Below are 25176 nucleotides of genomic sequence, written 5' to 3'. Positions count from 1 at the left end.
CATAAGGAAAATAAAGGACTGATGAGCCAAAATAAAGCAGCAACCCCCCATACAAAGATCTGCACGCATATACAAAAGATAATGTTATGCATCTGGTGGAACAGCAACAAATTGTCTTCCCAAGATGTAACCGTCACTGCTGACATTTATTATCAACATCTGAGATGTCTAGCAGAAGCTGTCCAAGAACAGTGAACAGCAAGACTGCGTGAGGTGATGCTACTCTACGATAATGCCCGCCCGCACTCTGCTAGGCTGACAAAGAATGTTATGCAGGGGTGGGTTGGGAAGTCATTGTGCACCCACCTTATTGACCTGATCTTGTGCCCTAATATTTTCACCTTTTCCGCTCTCTGTCAAACAACCTTTAAGGAACTTCTCCGGATGAAAATGCATGCCGAACATCGCTTGACGTGTTCTCCACACAAAACCACTGAGTTCTACAGTTGCAGAATTGAAGAATTACCCCAGCATTGGTGGACTGTTGTAAATAGCGATGACTGAAATATCTGTTATATTTGTTAAACTTATGGAAAAAATTATGTATTGTTTGCAGGTGGGGATGTTCAGCCACCAAATAATTTTTGGTGAACCTTCAGCTGTTCTTTATTTTGCACAATTCGCTTCACTACTAAAGTGCGCGTCATATATCTTGGCGGCCGAGTTTAGGTTCGTTCTGCGCATCTGACGTCACAAAACACAGTCAGCCAATGAACAGAGAACGACGTTGCCACATCTCGACTGCAGTGCAGAGCACGGACGAGTGTCTTCAGTTTTAGAAACGTTCAGTCATAAATAAAGTAATAGAACAAAAGCAATGTCATGGTAGCAGACTTTCTTTTATAGAAAGTTTGGAAAAAGCATTCTTTATACCAATTGCTTCATATTCTATTAATTAAACCAAACAAGCAATAAGACTCCTAATTCAGGCGATAGCAAGGAAAGGTGTTTGTTTCAATCTCACGAACTGCTTTTTCGCAATAAACAACAGCGGTAATTGTTTATTTCCTATCATACTTCGACGAAGCGTGAGTAATTCATAGTCATACCAACAGTGTTTTTAAGTACTTGCGTGAGGTGTTAGATTCTTATGGAGTTACACTGTCCAATGAGGTGAGATAGCGGAACGGTTAAGGTGTTGGGCTGCCAAGTGAAAGGTTATGAGTTCAAACGTTGTGTGATGCTTAATATTTTTTTTATTTAAAAACAATATTGGAGTGGCTTACTTCACGAATTTTATTCGTTTGAACGAAATTTCTAGTGCTTTGCCTCTTCATTAACTTTTTCACTGCTGCAGACATGTGCTCCCCGCATTCCGCGCTGTGCGCGATTTTGTCATCACTGCACTTCTCGCCTGTGCAAACACATGGTGTTCCCACTGCTTTGACACACTTATCATTTGATTTCCAAAAACTATTTGGCCAAAAAATTTGATTTTTACACGTGTTCTTGACTGATACCTTCCCCCCATAAATGACTTAATTTTGTTTTGATGTGCAGCATTAAATGTAGTAAACCATTGCACGAAATTTTGAAGAGTTTGCAGAGGTAAAAGTCCATAGCGTATACTTTCCATATGGTCGATTTTAGTTGCCACAATGTTGAGAATGAAATGTGGACAAGATACCTAAATTTCATATAATATTCACTGTATAACAATATCTCATTTAATTTAAGTACCACATAGGTGTCGTATGTAATATTGAGAAATATTCCGTCTTTCGCGACTGTAATAAAAGTTTTATTTACACACGGCGCGTTTGGCTTTATTTTAAAGCACTTCCATCGGTGAAAGGTATGGCACATACACAATGGTATTCATGTTCTATTTCTTGTTTTTGTTCCACAGTCGCAGTTTTACCAATGGTATTGAAATATATCCCTCTTCTGCAACTGTAATAAGCGACTTATTTGGACCAGACGCGTTTCTCTCTTTTGAAGCATTATGTATTTTGTGTCCTCCATTGCCAAGTCACCTGTCGTAGTTTTGTGCTGCGGTAGCACAATATTCAACGTTTGTGTTGGCTCATCAGTGTTTTAGCAAATAAATGCTGTTTGTATGTGCCACACACAAAATTATATTTGACATAGCTCTGAGCACTTCACTGACATACAGTATATTCAAGTCCTAATGTTTTTGTAAGTCCACAGTTTTGTTTAATGTATTTTGTCTACTTCCTTCTGATGGATTGAAGTGCTTTAAAATAAAGCCAAACGTGCTCAGTGTAAGTAAAACTTTTGTTACAGTCGCGAAAGGTGGAATATTTCTCAATATTACATACGACACTTATGTGGTACTTAAATTAAATGAAATATATAGGTATCTAGTCCACATTTCATTCTCAACATTGTGGCAACTAAAATCGACCATCTGGAAAGTATACTCTATGGACTTTTACCTCTGCAAACTCTTCAAAATTTCGTGCAATGGTTTACTACATTTACATCAAAACAAAATTAAGTCATTTATGGGGGGAAGGTATCAGTCAAGAAGACGTATAAAAATCAAATTTTTGGCCAAATAGTTTTTGGAAATCGAATGATAAGTGTGTCAAAGCAGTCGGAACACAATGTGTCTGCACAGCCGAGCAGTGCAGTGACAAAATCGCTCACAGCGCGGAATGCAGGGAGCACGTCTTTGTAGCAGCGAAAGGGTTAATGCGGCCGTGGTGGCTTTACTTCACGAACTGCGCGCTCCCCCCTAAACGTAAGCTTGCGAACTATGATATACTATGGCGCTGCTTCTATTGGCGCGTGCGTCGTGTGCAACTGGCAACGCAGCAATCTCCCGCGTCTAGGCGGGCATGCGCGAGCCGCCAAGATAAAAGAATTGAACTATAGTTTTGGTCAAATGACCACAATCAAACATAAGCTGGCATAAACGGCTGGAAAGAATACCTTATAAGAGTAGTGTGCTCTTTTGAACTGCTCATAGTAGTAAAAAAAATTTACAATAATAGTTGTGTGCAGTAGTTTTCGTGAAGAAGCAAAGTCCTCATCAACAGCTGGTGACATATGTCATTTGACCAAAACTAGTAGTGAAGCGAATTGTGCAAAATAAAGGACAGCTGAAGGTTCACCACGAATTCGAATAACTAAGGAAAAATGTTATGAACTTGTGCACCAGCCCAATAACTTTTGAAGTACTTAACCGAATGGGGTGAAAAAAAATAAATGTTTGGCACAAATTTACTAAAAAAAGGTCATTTATAGGACACATCCTGAGGTATCCAGGAATTGTCAATCTGGTAACGGAAGGAAGTGTGGAAGGTAAAAATTGTAGAGGGAGGAAAACAATAAATTAGAGTAAGAAGATTCAAGTGGAAGTAGGTTGCAATAGCTGTGCAGGGATGAAGAGGCTTTCACTGGATAGAATAGCATGGAAACTGCATCGAAGCAGTCTTCGGACAGAAGACCCCAACAACAACAACACCACCACCACCACCAACAAGAACAACAACAACAACAACAACGATAATAATAGAGTCTGGCAACTGAGTTCATCATCATCAGTAGCAACAGCATATTACCTTGTTGTCTTTAGTTAGTATTTAATTTACACTGTCTTTAATGATATTTGTGTATTAATTGCTTCCATTTGTTTTGCTTCATAAGGAGCGCATTCTTTCCACCCTCTTGTAATATTAGCCGTGATGTTTGTGTCATTTACTGAGTAACTAACTTTTTGTTTGGAATACCTTGTGCCCAGGTGATGCTGATGAAACGGGAGTGGAGTGAGTCGCAGGAACGTCGTGTCCGCTTGCAGGAGAGTCCGGCCTGTGCAGCAGTGTTCGCTAGCTTCATGCGTTACTTCTATACTGGCCAGATACGCATCAACCACAGTGTGGTTATGCCTATCCTTGCACTGGCTGACAAGTACAATGTCAAGGTACAGTTTCTTACATTTTCTGAATATTCATTTCTGCACAGTTGTTGTAATAATTTTCGTTTGCGCTATGTGGGAACTAGAGATTGTGACCAGAGCTGTATTGTTAATTCCCTTTTGCACAAGGTACTTTTTCGTTTCAAACGACTGCTTGCAGCAAGTGAGTGTACTGCAGTGCCCCAAGCCTGTACCGAGACTGGGTTGTCAAGAGTTCCCGCTTGTCGAATTTCCTTGTATAGGTGCTAAAATCATGTGTTTACGCAGAGGTTGTAGTGGTACCCCCTTGTCAGTCTCCATCTGCGATTAATTAGCTGCTCTGGCTCACTGATTTCTTCAACTTACTGTGTCTGTATGACTAGTCGAAATAATTGAAGAAAATACGGTCTCCTTTATAAGTCATCAGTGTTCTCACTGGTTTGACGCATCCCGTTCTGAATTCCTGTCTTGTGCCAGCCTCTTCATCCCGTAGTACCATTTGCAACCTACACCCACAGTTATTTGCACCATTTATCCCAATCTCTGCCTTCCTTTACAGTTTTTACCCTCTACAGCTCCCTCTAGTACCATAGAGATTATTTCCGGATGTCATAATAGGTGTCCTATCATACCATCCCTTCTTCTTTTCAGTATTTTCCATATATTCCTTTCCTTGCCAATTCTGTGGAGAAACTCCTCATTCCTTACCTTCTCAGTCCAACATCTTCTGCAGCACCACATCTGAAATGCTTCAGTTCTCTTTTGTTCCACTTTTCTCTCTGTCACCGTTTCACTACCGAACAATGCTCTGCTCCAGATGTACATTCTCAGAAATTTCTTCCTGAAATTAAGGTATATGATTAACTATACATCCAAAAAATAGCATTAGAAATTCAATATAAATAATATAATAATATAATACGGCCAAGACTGTGTATTATGGTCCCTTACAGCTCACAGCACTTGCCAGTTTTCAACTGAGGATGCTAATGGCTGCAGGCGAAAACAGTAGCCGTCTACAGATTATTACGATTCTTTCACTATAGCTTACCCCTACTTTTTTCAGAATTTCAAACTAAATGCACCGTACAGTCACCAGATTAATATTACTCAACAGATCCTAGTAAACTTGTCTTGGTCAGGAATGCCTGTTTTGCCTGTGCTAGTTTGCTTTTTGTGTCCCCCGTGTTCCATCCAGCATTTGTTATTTTGTTGCCTAGATTCCTCGACTTCATCTACTGTGTGATCATGTCCTGATGTTAAGTTTCTCACTGTTCTCAGTTCTGCTGCCTGTAATTACTTTCGCCTTTTTTTGATTTAATTCCAATCCATATTCCTTACCCATTGGACTGTTCATTCCATTCAGCAGATCCTGTGACTCATCTTTACTTTGACAGGATAGCAATGAGATCATTGATAACCTTTCACCCTGGATTTTAATCCCCCACTTGAATCTTTCTTTTTTTGTGTCATTGCTTTTTCAGTATATAGATTAAACAGTAGTGACAAAATACTATCCCTGTTTTACCCCCTTTTTAATCCGAGCACTCTGTTCTCGTTTTCCAACTCTTATTCTTCCCTCTTGTATCGTGTACATATTATTACGATTCTTTCACCATAGCTTACCCCTACTTTTTTCAGACTCTCAAACTACTTGCACCATACAGTCACCAGATTAATATTACTCAATGGATCCTTTGCAAGATTAACCGTGCACCTCAATCGAAGTAAAATTGCTCTGGTTTGATGAGTGTTGATTTGGCCTTCTGTGCTGGCTCGAACAGCAATTTTGTGACTGGATTGATTCCGTAGCTGGTATAGCAACACCTGATCTGTTATTTGGGTTGATCATGCAAAAGAACCAATGGACACAGGAATTGTGGTAAAAACTGCATATATTTTTAATACCTTTCAGTGCACAAGTCAGTGTTCCGCTGAATGGAGGAAAATGAGAGGAACTGTTGAATTATATATATTATACAGGGGCTTAAGTCAACCGTCACTCATTTAAGGGACAATGACTGTATATGGCTATCTTTATTGACATTGTTATGGTTTATGATGCAAACGTGATTGCTGTAGTTGAGTTGATACCTGAGGTGCAGTGAGCTGGCCACAACAGCTCCGCAGGCCAGTAACATAATGCGATTTTGTAAAAGTGTTTTTGGCAATGCCTCAGTCGTGTTACAGCTCTGTAGACGGCTACTGTTTCCGCCTGCAGCCGTTAGCATCCTCAGTTGAATACTGGCAAGTGCTGTGAGCTGTAAGGGACCATATTACACTGGCTTGGCCGCATTATATTATTTATATTGAATTTCTAATGCTATTTTTTGGATGTGTAGTTAATCATTAAAAGCTGGGAACTATTGACTTAAAAAATATATGTAAAAGATAACTGAACTTACACACACCTTCTTAACAAAATTAACATTATTTTGATTGCATACATTACAATATTTATATTTCACAATACTAATGCATAACTGTCCAAAGATAGTGTTTGACGGTCATTCATTCATCTCAGCTCTCGTTATTTATAGGCCACTTCAGAATTTTTTCATAGAGGGAGAGATGTTCGGCAGCAGATAACGTTGGAGTTTTCAAAGGACTTAACTGGAATCTTTCCAGATGGGTCAGCTCGTTTTTCAGTCAGTGTATCATGTCGGATGCCCAGAACAAAAAAGTCTAATCAGGCCACTGATCATTGTATAAGATGTTAACCAACACTTTCTTGTGTTATCAAAAACAAAGTATCATCACCTTCCCTTATCTTTCAATACTTCGAATTTAATCAGAAATTCTTATCTTTTAGTAGTAAGCCTGCCACCGTGACTTGAAGTCTGTTATCTCATTAGCAGCAACCTCTCTAGCAAGAAATTGACCTTGTTTAGAACTTGTAAGAATGACTTCTGTGACACTATCGCGCAGTAAACAATGTGTCCTATTTGCTTAGTTTCCTTTTTATAATGCCGAAATATCTAAACAAAAGTGTCCTCTCACTGGAAAGTAACACAGAATTTTGTTGTATCTCCCACAATCAGCTAGGTATAATGGAATTCTGCCTAGAGTATGATTCTTATTCTGAGCTGACCTGTTGTCTGGAATGGAAGGCCTCTCAGTGTAGCTGTCCACAATTGCAAAAATGCTGCAGGATTTTGGGCATGAACTGACCTCTCGATTATGTCCTATAAATTTTCAATGGGATTCATGTTGAACGATCCAGGTGGCCAAATCATACCCTCGAATTGCCCCGAATGTTCTTCAAACTAGTTGCAAATAATTATGGCACGGTGATATGGCGCATTGTCTTCCATAAAAATTCCATTGTACTTCGGTAACGTGAAGTCCATGAATGGCTGCAGATGGTATTGAAGTAGCTAAATATAACCATTTTGAGACAATGATCAGTCCAGATGGACCAGTGGACCCAGTCCATTCTATGTAAACACAGCCCATATCATTATGGAACCACCACAGTGCCTTCATGACAACTTGGGTCCATGGCTCCGTGAGGTCTGGGCCATACTCGAACCCTGTCATCAGCTCTTACCAACTAAAACCGTGACCCATCTGACTAGGCCACAGTTTTCCAGGCTTCTAGGTCCAACCAGTACGGTCACGAGCCTAGGAGAGACACTACAGGCGATGTCGTGCTGTTAACAAAGGCACTCGCATTGGTCATCTGCTGCCATAGCCTATTAAGAACAGATTGTGCCGCACTGTACCAACGCCTACTTTTGTTGTACATCCCACATTCATGTCTACAGTTATTTCATGCAGTGTGTTGTCTGTTAGCACTGACATCTTTACACAAATGCCGCTGCCCTAGGTTGTTAAAAGAAGGCAGTCAGTCGCTGCATTACCCATGGTGAAAGGTAATGCCTGAAATTTGGTTTTCTCGACATATTCTTGTGGATCCCAGAATATAGAATTCCCTAATGATTTCCGAAATGGGATGTCTCTTGTGTCTAGCTCCAACTACCATTCCGCCTTGAAGGTCTGTTTATTTCCATTGCGTGGACATAATTATGTCAGAAACCTTTTCCCATGAATCAACTGAGTACAATGACAGCTTCTCCAACGCACTGCAGTTTTATATCTCGCATATGCAATATTACTGCCATCCGTATGTGTGCATATCACTATACCATGAGTTAAGTCATGTGAGTGAATACTGTGCTTGGATCTGTCTTTATTTTGTCCATGCAAAATGTATTGACTTGGGATTTGAGTAGCATCTTCAGTGCTGCTATCTAAGCTGTATTTTGAAACCAACTCGAGTCACAACTGATGCGACTTGGGCATGAGTCATTAACTGATATCCCTATTAAAAGAACATTGTTTTTCAGAATCCTGTAGAATGTACACTGACTGAGCGGTGCCCCTTTAATGTCAGTTTGTGCAGTTCGGTATGTAGTATCCGAAGTAACAGCAACCTCAAAATCTCCAAATTATGGAAAATTTAAAAAATAAATGATTCAACCGTGACAGGGTTTTGCTATATGATGAGAATTTACCTGCATAATGTGACAGTTTTCTGCACTGGCTGTGGCCTCGGAAGTGCACAGAACTGGCATTATGAGCAGAGACTAGTCCTACAGAGACAGCTGCACAACGCATCTGCTCTCCAATGCCGTCTGTCTAGAAGTGAGACCTTGTTTAACTGCTGGTCTTTCTGTGGCAAGTGGCCGTAAGAGATCCTCCTCAACTGACTCCTCCCATGTTGTCAACCCAGTTAGTGTTGCAGACATACTCCCTCACAGGAATGATAGAAGCATCTGTCCTTGTTAATTTTTCCAGCAAAATCAATTTTGCACAAGGTCTGATCCTGGCAGTATCTCATCTTTGGAGAGTTGGGGATAAAGCACTGGTCACACTTCCTTTCGCAGAAGGTGGCAATTACACAAAATCCTGCCCCCCTCCCCCTGCCTCCTCTGAAACAGGACACACAGCTATGTGTACCATGCTGTTCCTCTACTGTCTCTCTCACTTTCATCAGCGAGTGTTTTAAAAAGTGTATCTATAATTGCATATCATTGGCTCAGTATCCCATATTCTGTTGTGTGGTGATTAATCAAATTATTCTTTTCACTATAAGGTGTCTGCTGTGCAGTTTGACACCATTATTTGTGCCCAAAGACAATTCACATTGGATGCCAACAGAACATTGTGGAATGAAAAAATAGTCACACTTAATAGGTGAAACATTGCTTGTATAGCCCAAAAACATTGCTTACATAGCCCAGAATTGAACAGTGTGAGAGAGATTACGAGGGACTGTCTGTGATAGGGAAAGGTCAGAATTTAGTAGTAGAATTTATTAATGATGAAAGCAAAATTCTTAACAGATGTTCTTTACCAAAGTTATATAGTAAATTTTTCACACAACTGAGAACCAAATACGGAAAGTGTCATCCAAACATTTAAAACACATCATTCATTCGCTCAAGAATAGATATACATACAAACTCATCAGACAACATTTAGAAGGCTGTACATTGCACGTTATTCTTTATATCATTGATTTCTATCTAAATACCAAATAGAATCAAAGAAGTTTAGTAGACTGTTGAAACAACTTTTATTAATAAAACTTTATGTATTTACGTTCTTATTTATGCACAGTGTAGGCTTTTTCCTTAGTGCAGGTATTGTAAAACCTGTAAGAAAACTCTGATACGAAAAAGATCAAGTCCTGATACAGCCTTTGCAATGTATCACAAAAACAAAGCATAAGTGTCAAGAGACAATTTTTTGAAGTACAGTACAACCCCACTTTACGTTTCAGGAATTAACATTTTCCTGTTATTTACAACCTATTTTAATGCCCTGCGTCAAATTTCCTATGTTCATAACATTAATTTGCACCCATTTTTGCATTAATATATCTGTAATTTTTCCACAATTTATACTTTATGAAACAATGTTCACGGAGAAGGAACTGATGTAATTGACAGAAAATCATGCTGACTTTCAAGTAGTACACTCCTGAAAATTGAAATAAGAACACCGTGAATTCATTGTCCCAGGAAGGGGAAACTTTATTGACACATTCCTGGGGTCAGATACATCACATGATCACACTGACAGAACCACAGGCACATAGACACAGGCAACAGAGCATGCACAATGTCGGCACTAGTACAGTGTATATCCACCTTTCGCAGCAATGCAGGCTGCTATTCTCCCATGGAGACGATCGTAGAGATGCTGGATGTAGTCCTGTGGAACGGCTTGCCATGCCATTTCCACCTGGCGCCTCAGTTGGACCAGCGTTCGTACTGGACGTGCACACCGCGTGAGACGACGCTTCATCCAGTCCCAAACGTGCTCAATGGGGGACAGATCCGGAGATCTTGCTGGCCAGGGTAGTTGACTTACACCTTCTAGAGCACGTTGGGTGGCACGGGATACATGCGGACGTGCATTGTCCTGTTGGAACAGCAAGTTCCCTTGCCGGTCTAGGAATGGTAGAACGATGGGTTCGATGACGGTTTGGATGTACCGTGCACTATTCAGTGTCCCCTCGACGATCACCAGTGGTGTACGGCCAGTGTAGGAGATCGCTCCCCACACCATGATGCCGGGTGTTGGCCCTGTGTGCCTCGGTCGTATGCAGTCCTGATTTTGGCGCTCACCTGCACGGCGCCAAACACACATACGACCATCATTGGCACCAAGGCAGAAGCGACTCTCATCGCTGAAGACGACACGTCTCCATTCGTCCCTCCATTCACGCCTGTCGCGACACCACTGGAGGCGGGCTGCACGATGTTGGGGCGTGAGCGGAAGACGGCCTAACGGTGTGCGGGACCGTAGCCCAGCTTCATGGAGACGGTTGCGAATGGTCCTCGCCGATACCCCAGGAGCAACAGTGTCCCTAATTTGCTGGGAAGTGGCGGTGCGGTCCCCTACGGCACTGCGTAGGATCCTACGGTCTTGGCGTGCATCCGTGCGTCGCTCCGGTCCGGTCCCAGGTCGACGGGCACGTGCACCTTCCGCCGACCACTGGCGACAACATCGATGTACTGTGGAGACCTCACGCCCCACGTGTTGAGCAATTCGGCGGTACGTCCACCCGGCCTCCCGCATGCCCACTATACGCCCTCGCTCAAAGTCCGTCAACTGCACATACGGTTCACGTCCACGCTGTCGCGGCATGCTACCAGTGTTGAAGACTGCGATGGAGCTCCGTATGCCACGGCAAACTGGCTGACACTGACGGCGGCGGTGCACAAATGCTGCGCAGCTAGCGCCATTCGACGGCCAACACCGCGGTTCCTGGTGTGTCCGCTGTGTCGTGCGTGTGATCATTGCTTGTACAGCCCTCTCGCAGTGTCCGGAGCAAGTATGGTGGGTCTGACACACCGGTGTCAATGTGTTCTTTTTTCCATTTCCAGGAGTGTATTTATAAATGTTCAAGTGAATAAAGATATGACGATCTGTCACAACAGTTTTCAAACTGTCTATAGTGCATGTGTCGCTTTGTGATCACCATAATACCTTCGCAAGTTTTTTTGTTTAGCCACAAATACTGCTAGTTGACACTGCTGCTCTCCTTTGTGCTGCTTAAATGTTTATGATTTAAATAACGAAGCACTTGCACCAGTTACGTATTTTTCCGTGTTTGGCACAATGCATTTCAAGAATATATTCTCCTCCCACCATGAACCATGGACCTTGCCGTTGGTGGGGAGGCTTGTGTGCCTCAACAGTACAGGTAGCCGTGTACCGTAAGTGCAACCACAACGGAGGAGTATCTGTTGAGAGGCCAGACAAACATGTGGTTCCTGAAGAGTGGCAGCAGCCTTTTCAGTAGTTGCAGGGGCAACAGTCTGGATGATTGACTGATCTGGCCCTGTAACACTAACCAAAACGGCCTTGCTGTTGTGGTACTGCGAACAGCTGAAAGCAAGGGGAAACTACAGCCGTAACTTTTCCCGAGGACATGCAGCTTTACTGTATGATTAAATGATGATAGCGTCCTCTTGGGTAAAATATTCCGGTGGTAAAATAGTCCCCCATTCGGATCTCCGGGCGGGGACTACTCAAGAGGACCTCGTTATCAGGAGAAAGAAAACTGGCATTCTACGGATCGGAGCGTGGAATGTCAGATCCCTTAATCAGGCAGGTAGGTTAGAAAATTTAAAAAGGGAAATGGTTAGGTTAAAGTTAGATATAGTGGGAATTAGTGAAGTTTGGTGGCAAGAGGGACAAGACTTTTGGTCAAGTGAATACAGGGTTATAAATACAAAATCAAATAGGGGTAATGCAGGAGTAGGTTTAATAATAAATAAAAAAATAGGAGTGCAGGTAAGCCACTACAAACAGCATAGTGAACGCGTTATTGTGCCCAAGGTAGACACGAATCCCACGCCTACTATAGTAGTACAAGTTTATATGCCAACTAGCTCTGCAGATGAAGAAATTGGAGAGATGTATGATGAAATAAAAGAAATTATTCTGGTAGTGCGGGCAGACAAAAATTTAATACTCATGGGTGACTGGATTTCGACAGTAGGAAAAGGAAGAGAAGGAAACATAGTAGGTGAATATGGATTGGGGTTAAGAAATGAAAGAGGAAGCAGTCTGGTAGAATTTTGCACAGAGCATAACTTAATCATAGCTAACACTTGGTTCAAGAATCATGAAAGAAGGTTGCATACATAGAAGAATCCTGGAGATACTAGAACGTTTCAGATAGATTATATAATGGTAAGACAGAGATTAAGGTACCAGATTTTAAATTGTACGACATTTCCAGGGGCAGATGTGGACTCTGGTTATGAACTGTAGATTAAAACTGAAGAAACTGCAAAAAGGTGGTAATTTAAGGAGGTGGGACCTGGATAAACTGAAAGAACCAGAGGTTGTACAGAGTTTCAGGGAGCGAATAAGGGAACAATTGACAGGAATGGGGGAAAGAAATACAGTAGAAGAGGAATGGGTAGCTTTGAGGAATGAAATAGTGAAGGCAGCAGAGGATCAAGTAGGTAAAAAGATGAGGGCTAGTAGAAATCCTTGGGTAACAGAAGAGAATTGATGAAAGGAGAAAATACTGCATTTTTGTAAGTGAAGCAGGCAAAAAGGAATACAAACGTCTCAAAAATTAGATCGACAGGAAGTGCAAAATGGCTAAGCAGGGATGGCTAGAGGACAAATGTAGGGATGTAGAGGCTTTTCTCACGAGGGGTAAGATAGATACTGCCTACAAGAAAATTAAAGAGACCTTTGGAGAAAAGAGAACCACTTGCATGAATATCAAGAGCTCAGATGGGAACCCAGTTCTAAGCAAAGAAGGAAAAGCAGAAAGGTGGAAGGAGTATATAGAGGGTCTATACAGGGGCGATGTCCTTGAGGACAATATTATGGAAATGGAAGAGAATGAAGATGAAATGGGAGATATGTTACTGCGTGAAGAGTTTGACAGAGCACTAGAGTAGACAGACCCCCAGAGTAGACAACATTCCATTATAACTACTGACGGCCTTGGGAGAGCCAGTCCTGACAAAACTCTACCATCTGGTGAGCAAGATGTATGAGATAGGCGAAATCCCCTCAGACCTCAAGAAGAATATAATAATCCCAATCGCAAAGAAAGCAGGTGTTGACAGATGTGAAAATTACCGAACTATCAGTTTAATAAGTCACAGCTGGAAAATTCTAACGCGAATTCTATACAGACGAATGGAAAAACTGGTAGAAGCCGGCCTCGTGGAAGATCAGTTTGGATTCCGTAGAAATGTTGGAACACGTGAGACAATGCTGACCCTACGCCTTATCTTAGAAGCTAGAATAAGGAAAGGCAAACCTACGTTTCTAGCATTTGTAGACTTAGAGAAAGCTTTTGACAATGTTGACATTCTGAAGGTGGCAGGGGTAAAATACAGGGAGCGAAATGCTATTTACAATTTGTACAGAAACCAGACGGCAGTTACAAGAGTCGAGGGACATGAAAGGGAAGCAGTGGTTGGGAAGGGAGTGAGACAGGGTTGTAGCCTCTCCCCGATGCTATTCAATCTGTATATTGAGCAAGCAGTAAAAGAAACAAAAGAAAAGTTCGGAGTAGGTATTAAAATCCATGGAGAAGAAATAAAAACTTTGAGGTTCGCCGATGACATTGTAATTCTGTCAGAGACATCAAAGGATTTGAAAGAGCAGTTGAACGGCATGGATATTGTCTTGAAAGGAGGATATAAGATGAACATCAACAAAAGCAAAACGAGGATAATGGAATGTAGTCGAATCAAGTCGGGTGATGCTGAGGGAATTAGATTAGGAAATGGGACACTTAAAGTAGTAAAGGAGTTTTGCTATTTGGGGAGCAAAATAACTGATGATGGCCAAAGTAGAGAGGATATAAAATGTAGACTGGCAATGGCAAGGAAAGCGTTTCTGAAGAAGAGAAATTTGTTAACATTGAGTATTGATTTAATTGTCAGGAAGTCGTTTCTGCAAGTATTTTTTTGGAGTGTAGCCTTGTATGGAAGTGAAACATGGACGATAAATGGTTTGGACAAGAAGAGAATAGAAGCTTTTGAAATGTGGTGCTACAGAAGAATGCTGAAGATTAGATGGGTAGATCACATTAACTAATGAGGAGGTATTGAATAGAATTGGGGAGAAGAGGAGGTTTTTGCAAAACTTGACGTGAAGAAGGGATTGGTTGGTAGGACATGTTCTGAGGCATCAAGGTATCACCAATTTAGTACTGGAGGGCAGTGTGGAGGGTAAAAATCATAGAGGGAGACCAAGAGATGAATACACTAAGCAGATTCAGAAGGATGTAGGCTGCAGTAGGTACTGGGAGGTGAAGAAGCTTGCACAGAATAGAGTAACATGGAGAGCTGCATCAAACCAGTCTCAGGACTGAAGACCACAACAACAACAACAACAACATTCTCATTGTCAAGTGCAGGTATTTACATAAGTATGTCTTGTGGTAATTGAGAAATAAACAGTGTATGTGTAATGGTTTGTCCCTGTACAGTTTTCTGCATAATGGAGGTGGCACAGTACCTTATAACTACAAAACGGTGACAACAGTGCAAGAGGCGCAAAACAAAATACATTTGAACATCACTCAAAATGCTTACGTAAATATTTGTACCTGAGAATGAGATCACATTCTCGAAATACATTAGGCTAAGCACGAAAAAATGCATAACTGATGTAGTTACGCAAGCATTATCTAAGTAATCAATGAAAAAGTTGCAGCCTTTGTAAAAACGTCGACAATGATGAATGAAATGAAATCAAACATTTCTGCTTTCCAGTTCTAGTTAAATCAGCAGCTATATACAGTGCAAAATCCAGGTAACGTATATTATCTAATAAACAAGTCCCAGGTGAATGTTTTAATGCCTATTACTTACAAACATCATTCGTAAAATACGAAAATGCAAGGGGAGTCATATACACAACTTTTATTGCTTAAAAAGTAATTTCCCACATTTTACATTCATTTTCCCAGTCTTGCACCCCCCCCTTTTTTAAGTCCCTTGGAAAGTGTAGAAGCGGGGTTTCAGTAGGTTATAAATGGTTAACATAAACGAGTGACACATCAATTATTTCAGGGTGGGCACCACAGCCTCACTAAATTTGAAAGAGGATGTTATTCCACATGGCTGTATTTTAAATTACATTATTCCACCCTGCTGTTTTGGACAAAGCCTATTCTCAAGTGCATCTGTTGTAACAGATTTAGCTGCATTGTTCCCATGTTATCAGAAAATCACTTGCCATGTATCTTTGTGCGTAGTGTGGTCATCAGTATCAGTGTTCATCATCTTTTAATGCCTGGCTGTAAATCACACTTACATTGTTTGCTTGATAAGTGTGATTTATAGCCTTGTATTACAAGGTTATGAACATTGACAACCATGGTATGCACAAATATGGATGGTGCTCAATTTTTTGATGAGATGAGGGCAATATATCCTCATCTGTCACCATAGAAGTACTTGACAATGGGCCGTGCTCGAAACTAGCAGTGCAGAATAAAGTAATTGAAAATGTAGCCTGATGTAATAATGACCTCCTTCAGAACCGACACATTTAAAAAAAAAAAAGGTTAAATTGAAAGTTTTAAGTGAAGTGTTCTCACAAACACCAAAATTCAGATGTCCTGTGTATGCAGGATAATAATGTATAACTCTAGGTCAGCACGTACGTGATAAAAGATCTCAAAAAATTGCCACTGATGATGTTTTACGGAGAAGGTGAAATGAAACACACATGGCATAAGAAGAAAAACCTTTTTAATTAGGTGCATTCAGGGAACACATCTCTAAGAAACTGATGGTGATGGGTTGAGAAGAGACCATAGTACGAAATCCATTTAAAATGAATGAGCATCATGGTGATGATTGGCTAACTTCCAATGTTAGATGAAGGACCCCCTCCCCCCAAATCAGTGTTTCTGTCGGTACTCTGCGACTTCAGCAAACTCATTATTTCAGAGCTCTAAACTTGTTACAGTTAGTTGATCGTTAACAAGATTTGGATAGCATCAGGTATGTTGCTGAAGATCGTACCACTGTTTGAGAGGTATGATGAGCCTTGTATGACCCTTTCTGTGGAACACATTAGTACAGAGCTTGGGAAATCACTTGGGAATTGGGATATGCACACATGGATGTGATTGGTACATTCCCCCTGTCTGGGCCATGTCATACACAGCATAGTTCTCATCTAAATGCTTGGTTAGACGCTGGACTCGCATTCGGGAGGACGACGGTTCAATCCCGCGTCCGGCCATCCTCATTTAGGTTTTCCGTGATTTCCCTAAATCGCTCCAGGCAAATGCCAGGATGGTTCCTTTCAAGGGGCACGGCCGACTTCCTTCCCCGTCCTTCCCTAATCCGATGAGACCGTTGACCTCGCTGTCTGGTCTCCTTCCCCGAAAACAACCAACCAACCAACCATCTAAATGCTTCTGGTAAGAAGTAGCCTGCAAGGCTACTTAGCAGACGCTTTCATTCTTACCAACGCAGTACCCATCCTGTCACAGTGATAACCGATGTATTTCGAAGGCCTGACTTAGGGCAAATTCATCTGAAAGACAGACCTTCAGAATAAATATAATTACAGTTGAAACAGCTATTAGCAAAATTAAATACAGTAAAACCCCCGTTTTACACTTTCCAGTGGACTGACCCAAAAAGTGTATAATGCACAAAAGTATAAAGTACAGGAAGCAAAAGTCTTTTGTAAAATCACATTAAAAGATATTCGTGTTTTAATGTGAAACTTATTATTGATAATCATTATAAAATTATGGTGAATAAAACTTTTAACAAAACATTGGTTAAAACACTACAATTGGCAGTATTTGTAAACAGAGAAGAGAGCAATAGGCATGAAATCTACAGTTTGTTACTGAAACAGTGCTGATGTGGTTCAGAAACGGCCCAAGTGAGGAAGAGGGTGGAAATTGTCATGTTATGGAGCATCTTGATGGGGAAATGTTTGTGTGACATCAGGTTGTACCTGTCTGTATGGTTTAGCGGATTTCACACAGAAGTAATGATGATTCATGAAAGCCCATTGTAGAGACATCCTCAGGGGCTCAGCATTCATTTGCTGAGTCCGGGCTTGGCAACCCTGGGGTTCCTGAGCTGGGGACTGGTAAGTGCTGCCAGTCTCCTGTTACCGTAAGCTCTGGGGTTGATCCAACAACCACTGTTTGGCACGGCAGTGGAATGTTGTGTGTTGCAGGGAATGGGGATATTGGCTTGACTGCCCAGATCATGAGGATGGTAAAAACCTGTATAAAAAAAATTTCAATCTCAAGGTGTGCTGCGCACTGATGAGATGCATGGCTGTTGAGATGGAACAGTCATTAGCGGGCAGCCTCTGGGGAACCCGCCTCACATGAGTTGTGGAAGGGTTACTTAGGTACACACTATCTGAGTGGGCCCTTGTTTCCCTAGCTGCTCATGGGACCGAAATGGAACCCTCGAAATCTTCTTCTTCTCATCCCAGTGGGAAGGGTGTACCGCCTGGGATTATTCACACCCAATCCTCTAAACAAACGAGGAAGGCTAGCTCTCCTGGTAACCTGCATCAGTTGAATTATAGTAACAGGGCTGAAGGAGTCATAAATCAAAATGTGTTTTTGGTCATTAAGAGGAAACAAGTGACATTTGAAAGTGTGTTCTCCTTCTATATCCATAAAGACTCGGAAGAACTTGCTGGGAGCCTGAAGTAAATTAAGCAGCTGTGCTCCCTACTGGTCGAGACCAACAGGGCAAAGCAGGTATAACTACTTACAAAGACCAGAAAATTGGATGAATATGATGTAACTGTTGAACTGCATAACTCCATTAACTTTAGCAAGGGTGTGGTCACAGGCCATGCCGTTATGGGTATCAACATATCCAGACTTAAACAGGAATTGGTATTACAGGGGATAGTGGACATAGAGCAAAGGATGCATAGGGATAATGGAGAAGTTGAGAAGACCACCACCTTCATTGTGACCTTTAATTCTCCAACGTTACGTGACCACATCATGGCAGGTGTCCTCTGACTTAGTGTTAGGCCTTATGTACCTAACCCTTTGGGGTGCTACAAATGCCAGCATTTTGGTCACACCACGTTGAGTTGCAGGGAAATGTAGAAAGGCAGCCCATGAAGCTGGGATTGACTGTCTGTCTCCAGCAGTCAGCGTTAACTGTTCTGGGAGCCACCCACCCTGGAGCTGAGACTGCCTTGTTTTTGCAGAGGAACAAAAAATTCAGGAACTATAAATAACCAAGTGGATCCCCTATGCTGAAGCCAAAAAGGAATATGGGGCAACGAAACCTCCTGTCTCTACCATTTCTTATACTGCCATGGCGTAGAAACTGTTCCTAAGGTTGACGCCTCGATGCAGACATCATCCAGTGTACAACCATCCACCACCAGCATTTATACTTGCATGTGTACATGCCAAGGCAAAATGATTAAGGATAAAGCAGTCCAAGCAATCACCACAGGAAAGACCAGCAACAGTTCTGTAGTAAGTGTCAAGAAGGCACAAAACAAGCAGAGTGCCTCAAGTGCCCTCTTTCCCCCTCATCCCGGAAGGGACAGGGTGCAGGGAAAGGTTCATGGCGTTTGGATCAAAAGCTGTCCTGACTGCCATCAGACATCATTCTTTCACAGCTGACTGATGGCGAGCACATCATGGAGTTAGATGCCTTGGATCCAGGCAGCCACTCCACTCCCCCTCACTCTAAAAGTGCTTCACCTGTGCAGTGCAAAGATAGGGGTCAATTAAAACCACATCGATGAAATGGCTCCCGTTCTACAGTGGACCTTGCAGGTGTTCAGGATGCATATGGAGGAACTCCCTCTCTTATCACAGAGTAGAACACTGTGTCTGTGTTTCCAGGACACTCATTTCCATCAATCGTACATCCCTGAGCTGCGAGGCTATGTAGGCCACAAAAAGGACGACTTGAGTGGAGAGAGAGCTAGAGGGGCATAGGCATTTTTGTCAGTACTGACTACTACTCCTCACCTTCCTCACTTACGATGACTTTACAAGCAGTTGCTGTATCAGTGCACGTTGACAGTATGTTCTTTTTCTTGCCTCCACATAATGCACTTGATGAAGAGGCCCTAATTGACCTTATTACACAGATCCCCCGCCCCTTCATCCTCTGTGGTGATTTTAATGCGCAGAATGTGCTTTGGGGCTCTGCAACTACCTGCCGCATGGGTAGAGCAATTGAGAGGCTTCTCGTGTGATCACGCACATACTTGGTAAATGCGGGACAGAGCACTCACCCCTGCACAGCGACTGGGTCGTTATCTGCCCTTGATCTCTCGCTTTGCTCTCCAGCTCTTGTTCACACTGCTCAGAGGGAAGTGATCGATGACTTGCTTGAAAGTGATCACTTACCGACCTGGATTCACCTGCCAGATGGGGTGGAACTCGAAAAGAAACTGCTGTAATGGGTGCTCGGTAGAGCTGACTGGACACTTTATAGCCAGTTGGCACAGTTTGAACATTGTGCGAATGTCAAGGCATGGGTGGATCGTACTACCAAAATGATCCACCATGCTGCTGCAGCATCCATTCCACAGTCCACGGGTCAACAGAAGGGGCAGACTGTCCCTTGATGGGGTGCCAAATGCTGCTCTGCAATCAGGACCAGCCATGTAACTCTGCGTAGGTTCAAGAGTCTGCCAAGGTTCAAGTGTTGTCCAACTGCAGAGAATCTAGCAGCCTTTCGGGTGGCGACGGCAAGGTGCCGTCGAATTATTTGAGAGAGCAAGAAGAGGTTGTGACAACAGTTCCTGAACACCCATTAATTGTTCCACCAAAAGTTCCATTGTGTGGTAGACTGTCAGGAGAATTTCTATGAGAGGAGGCAAGTGCTCCAAACCAGTCCAAGAGACATTGCCCAAACTATGCCGGTGTATTTTGCCACAGTTACTGCAACAGCCAGTCAGGGTCCAGGTTTCCAACGCCATAGAGCAGTTGCTGAGAGGTGTAGTTTGGACTTCCGGTCCACCTCTGATGAAGATTACAACTGTGTATTTCCCATGTGGGAGCTGGATTCTGCAGTGTCTGTGGCTCATGACACATCCCCTGGTCACGGCAGGATCCATTACAGTATGCTGCGGCACATCGTAAGGTGAAACAAATATATCCTCCACGCAGTTTTCAATATCATTTGGGCGTCAGGTCACTTTCCCGGCTCATGGTGTGAGGCAATAGCAATTCGTCTTTTAAAACCTGGGAAAGACCATACATGCCCCAGTAGTTACCGTAGTGTTGACCCCACTAGCTGCATTGGGAAGACCTTGGAACAGATGGTCAACTGCCGCCTTGACTGGAACTTAGAATCCAGGCAACTCCTTAGTAGCTTTCAGTGTGGGTTCAGGAGGTATCGCTCCACCTTTGATAATCTTCCCCCCTGGAGATGGCTATATAACAGGATTTCCTATGCTGGCATAACCTTCTAGGTATATTTTTTTACATCGTGAAGCCATACAATACTACTCGGACACATCTTATCCTGGAGCAGCTTCGCGAGTGGGGTTTTCGTGGTTGTCTTCCCATTTTTATTGAGTCCTTCCTCTTGCCACGATATTTTAGGTACTGAGTTGGTGACATCCTGTCTGATCGCTTTGAGAAGAACACTGTCCCACAAGGTAGTGTTTTAAGTGTGACTGTCTTTATCATAGCTATTAATAGCATTACGTCCATAGTGTAAAGTCCTGTCAAGTGTCCTTTGTTCGTGGATGACTTCTCCATGTTTTGGTCTTCTTCAACCCTCATGACGACATCATGTCAGTTGCAACTAACTCTTCGATATTTGGATGAATGGGTACTGAAGAGTGGTTTTAAGTTTTCCACCGAGAAGTCTGTGTGTGTTCTTTTTAACCATTCTGGGCCTCATATTTGACTCTTAAGGTTATGCAGTTACCACATCTTATGCATCTGATGAAACAATCACTTAACGCTTTAAGTATTTTAAAATATCTTATCCACAGTACATGGGGAGCAGCCAGGACTTGTCTGCTCCAGTTTTACAGGGCATTTGTGCAATCTTAGCTCGATTATGGGTGCACAGTGTATGGGTCTGCGAGACCCTCCGTGGTGTACCATTAAGGGATTTGGTTGGCCACTGTGACAAGTTCCATACCAAGCCTCTGTGCAGAGGCAGGTGCACTGCCACTTCACGTCAGGTGACAGCTACGTATGGTGCGCCAGGTGTATATAACTGTCCACACCCCCGCATACCATTGCTCAGCCTCCATTGGAAAGGCATGTTTGTAACCGGCAATAGGCAATGTGGCCCTATGGGATGCGTGCACAGGATTGCCTCGGCAACAGGCAATGCATATTGGATTGGTGCACAGGATTGCTTTCTAGAGATGGGTGCGGTCAGTCTTCATGTTTTACATCACTGTGGGAGCAGATTTTCACCTTGGCTTCTCTGGAGGCCCAGACTTATTGTAGACTTGACGAATTTTAAGAAAGATTGTACATCAGATTTTATATTTCAGTCTGTTTTTTAACGTTTTAAATATGCATCACAGTTTCGCAGTAGTGTACACTGATGGCTCCAAACAAGGGCATTCTGTTGGCTGCTCTGTCCTGTTCTCTGACCATTTCACCAGGATTTGCCTTCCTGAGGAGGATGCCATTTTCTCAGCGGAGCTCCACACAATCCTGAAGCACTGGAGCAGATGCGTCGTATTTGGGACAAACTGTTTCTCATTTCCTCCGATTCTCTTACTGCCTTACAATCATTAGAGAACCTGTACCCAGCTGAGAAGTCAGTCCGGCTGATATGTGACCGGCTGGACTTGCTCCAACGGCAGGGTAAGCAGGTGTTTTGTGGGATGAGGAATGGCTGGTGATGTCGGCCATTAAGCTGCGTTTGGTGAAATCAACAACCCGGCCATGGCGTTCCTCCTGCCAGTTGCTCAGGCAGGATGAAGTGACCCTGACATGTCTTAGAATTGGGCACTGCCCTCTCACACATAGCTTTTTACTATGGCGAGAGGATCCCCCGTTTCGTGATGCTTGTGGTGTGCACATCTCTATCTGCCATATTTTAACTGAGTGAATTTTATATCGTGATGCAAGGGTAGAAGCCAGTATTGGTGAGGATCTGCCCTTAATTTTAGCTGATGATAAGACAAGTGTGACTAAGGTTTTAAAGTTTTGTGATGTGTCTGGACTCTGGCCTAAACTTTTAGGCTGAAGGTTTTAGTGTGTTGCAGAGTGGCTGCCCCCCCCCCCCCCCCCCCCGCCCCCCCTCCCCCAGCCAGCCACATCCATCTGCTATTTGGTTTTAGCTCCTTATACCACTTTCTTCCTGTGTCAGTGTTTTACTACTCACACAATACCTTGTTCTGTGGTCCTGTGCGGGTATGCACATAGTTTTCCAACTTCTGTTACTTGTGTCGTACGTACTGTTTTGTGTATTTTATTGACACTTGTCTCGGCCTGTTTTTGTACGGGCACTAAAGACCCTACTGTCGTGCGCCCTTACAAATGTCCATTATAGAGACGACCGTCTTCAAAAGCAGTGTTTATTTGTATAAATGAGAATGAAATTATCTTCGTACATCCATAGTTGAAATGGAGGACAGTGGGGTGTCAGCTGGTATAAATTTATTTTAAAAATGAAGAAATTCCTCCAGCTGTATTTAAGGTGTCAATTTTATTTTGCCAACTAGTTTCAACATTGTAACATCATAATCTTCAGGCCCATACACTTGTTGACGTCAGCTGCATGCAGTTTACGTCAACATGTGTATGGACCTGAAGATGACGGTGTTACAATGTTGAAACTAGTTGCCAAAATAAAATCAACACCTTAAATACAGCCCGAGGAATTTCTTCATTTTTAAGATAGTAATGAAATTAAGTTAAAGCTGTTGTAATACAACACAGTGAGCTGTAGGAAGGTTGCTATTAGGGTTACTGTTATCAGATCATGATTATCATTAAGTCAGGGACTCAACATACTTCCCCAGCCTTCCAAACACTGAGAGCCTATAATACAGGCAGCCATGACCCAACACATTGACAATGAAAATCTTGCTTACCACGCTAATGCTACGTTACATGATCAGTAACTTCACATATAGTCTGTTTTTTCTGCTTTGTTCCAAGGATGACTTTCGGTAGGAATACGATGCGGTTTTTGCAGAAATAATATTAAAATCAGTGTTAAAGGTCATGATAATATCAAAGAAAACTTAAAATGTAGGAAATGTCGTAACACAGTACTGTTAATGACAGAAAAGAATAGGACTTATGTTGGGACCGACAAAAATGAAAAGTGGGAAAATGTAAAATGCGGGAATGTAAAAATGAGGTTTTACTGTATAAAAAAGTGAACAAAGCCAAGGACATTAAAGAAAAAGTATTTTGTGCCCTCCATCGAAATAAAAGATGACTCAAAAATAAAAGGGATTAATTTCTCAAATCCATACAGGAAAATGAAGGGATAGATGGAATTTTGGGAGATTTCTTGTGCAAATCAGAACACCACATGGAAATCAGTGAAATAGAACAGATCCATCTTGCTGTGTACATGCTGATTTCCTACTTGTGTACACTGAATAAGTAGGTGGTTGTGGATTTAACAAATATGTTGAACAGCTTTATGGATGTTGTGCCACAATATTCGATCAGTAAACACACAGACCTGTAGTACTGACAGTTTATAGGCTTCTAATAGGGAGCTACATAAAACAACTAGAAACAGTTTTAGTAATGTATGTAGACTTTGCTGGAGGATCATAGTTTTTTTGAGGCTTTAATGTTGATTTTCTGTCAGGTAGTAATGACTGAGGGCATGTGGAGTTGTTGATGTTCAACATGGCTTATTTTCCACATTTAAATACTTTCTTACAAGGATTAAAACACATATTGCAACAGCTATTGATAAATTGTTTTCAATCCCAACAACTTGCTGTGATTTAGCTGTAAAACCATGATGGCTAGAAGTTAACAATGACTTATACTTGCTACTTAGGTACAAATCACAAAGGACAAGGGTCATATCGCAGAGTCGTAAATGATGACTTGATCAAAGTGTTTACTCAGAAATTGCATTATGGATGCTGGGAGAAATTTATTGAACAGGCAGTGTTAATGGAAAATTAAAACCCTCTTAAACAAAAAAGGTCAAAACTGAACGGAAGAAAGGATGAGGTGTGGATAACTCCTGAGATTAAAGCAGCTTGTGCTGGGGTGAGAGAGCTCTGCCTAATACAGAGGGCAAGCAGTAATCAAGATTTGAAACACAATTACCACCAGCATTGTAAAGTGCTCCAGTCTGTCATTACAGAAAGCAAAACTCTTGTACTGTGCTCAAAATATAAACACTCCAAGAGTAGGCAAAAACTGTATGACCCATTATTAAAACAAGAAACAAGCAAAAATAGTGACCCAAGTGAAATTTGAGCTCTCGGAAAATAGCTCTGGGAGAAATGGTGACAGTTTCAAATTGTTGGCCACCAAATTCCGAAAGTATTTTCTGGCAGTGGCAGCAAGCATTACGTCCACTTATAAACAACCAAAGACAGACAGTGCATGCACCATCAGTGGACATTAGGTTCAAAAATACAGCCCCTTAGGAGGCTATAGAATTTCTCATGTCACTGAAAGGTACTAATTATGCTGGCTCTAATGATTGTTTATCTTCTTTTCTGGCAGTATATTAAAATTAAGTGGTGGCTTGATAGGTTTACCATAAGCTATCTTCGTAATCAACCAATGACCGTGTTAAAGTGCCTGCTTGCAGGACAGGGAGGTGAGCTGGCACCCAGCAACACTAGCTAGTGTACCA

General features: G+C 42.2%; 1 protein-coding gene across 2 annotated transcripts in view; it reads left to right on the top strand.

Annotated features, from left to right (window-relative positions):
• The window catches only part of LOC124717115 (BTB/POZ domain-containing protein 17), a 150334-nt gene that overhangs the window by 40726 nt on the left and 84432 nt on the right, over positions 1 to 25176 (top strand). For both annotated transcript variants that reach the window (XM_047243837.1, XM_047243836.1), the window contains exon 4: positions 3710 to 3889. In XM_047243837.1, coding sequence (XP_047099793.1) covers positions 3710 to 3889 — 180 coding nt within the window. The remainder of the gene's footprint in view (positions 1 to 3709; positions 3890 to 25176) is intronic.

This window comes from Schistocerca piceifrons, chromosome 9 (assembly GCF_021461385.2).
Source record: "Schistocerca piceifrons isolate TAMUIC-IGC-003096 chromosome 9, iqSchPice1.1, whole genome shotgun sequence".
In the NCBI taxonomy this organism is placed as follows: domain Eukaryota; kingdom Metazoa; phylum Arthropoda; class Insecta; order Orthoptera; family Acrididae; genus Schistocerca; species Schistocerca piceifrons.
This window is presented reverse-complemented; position numbering and strand designations above follow the sequence as displayed.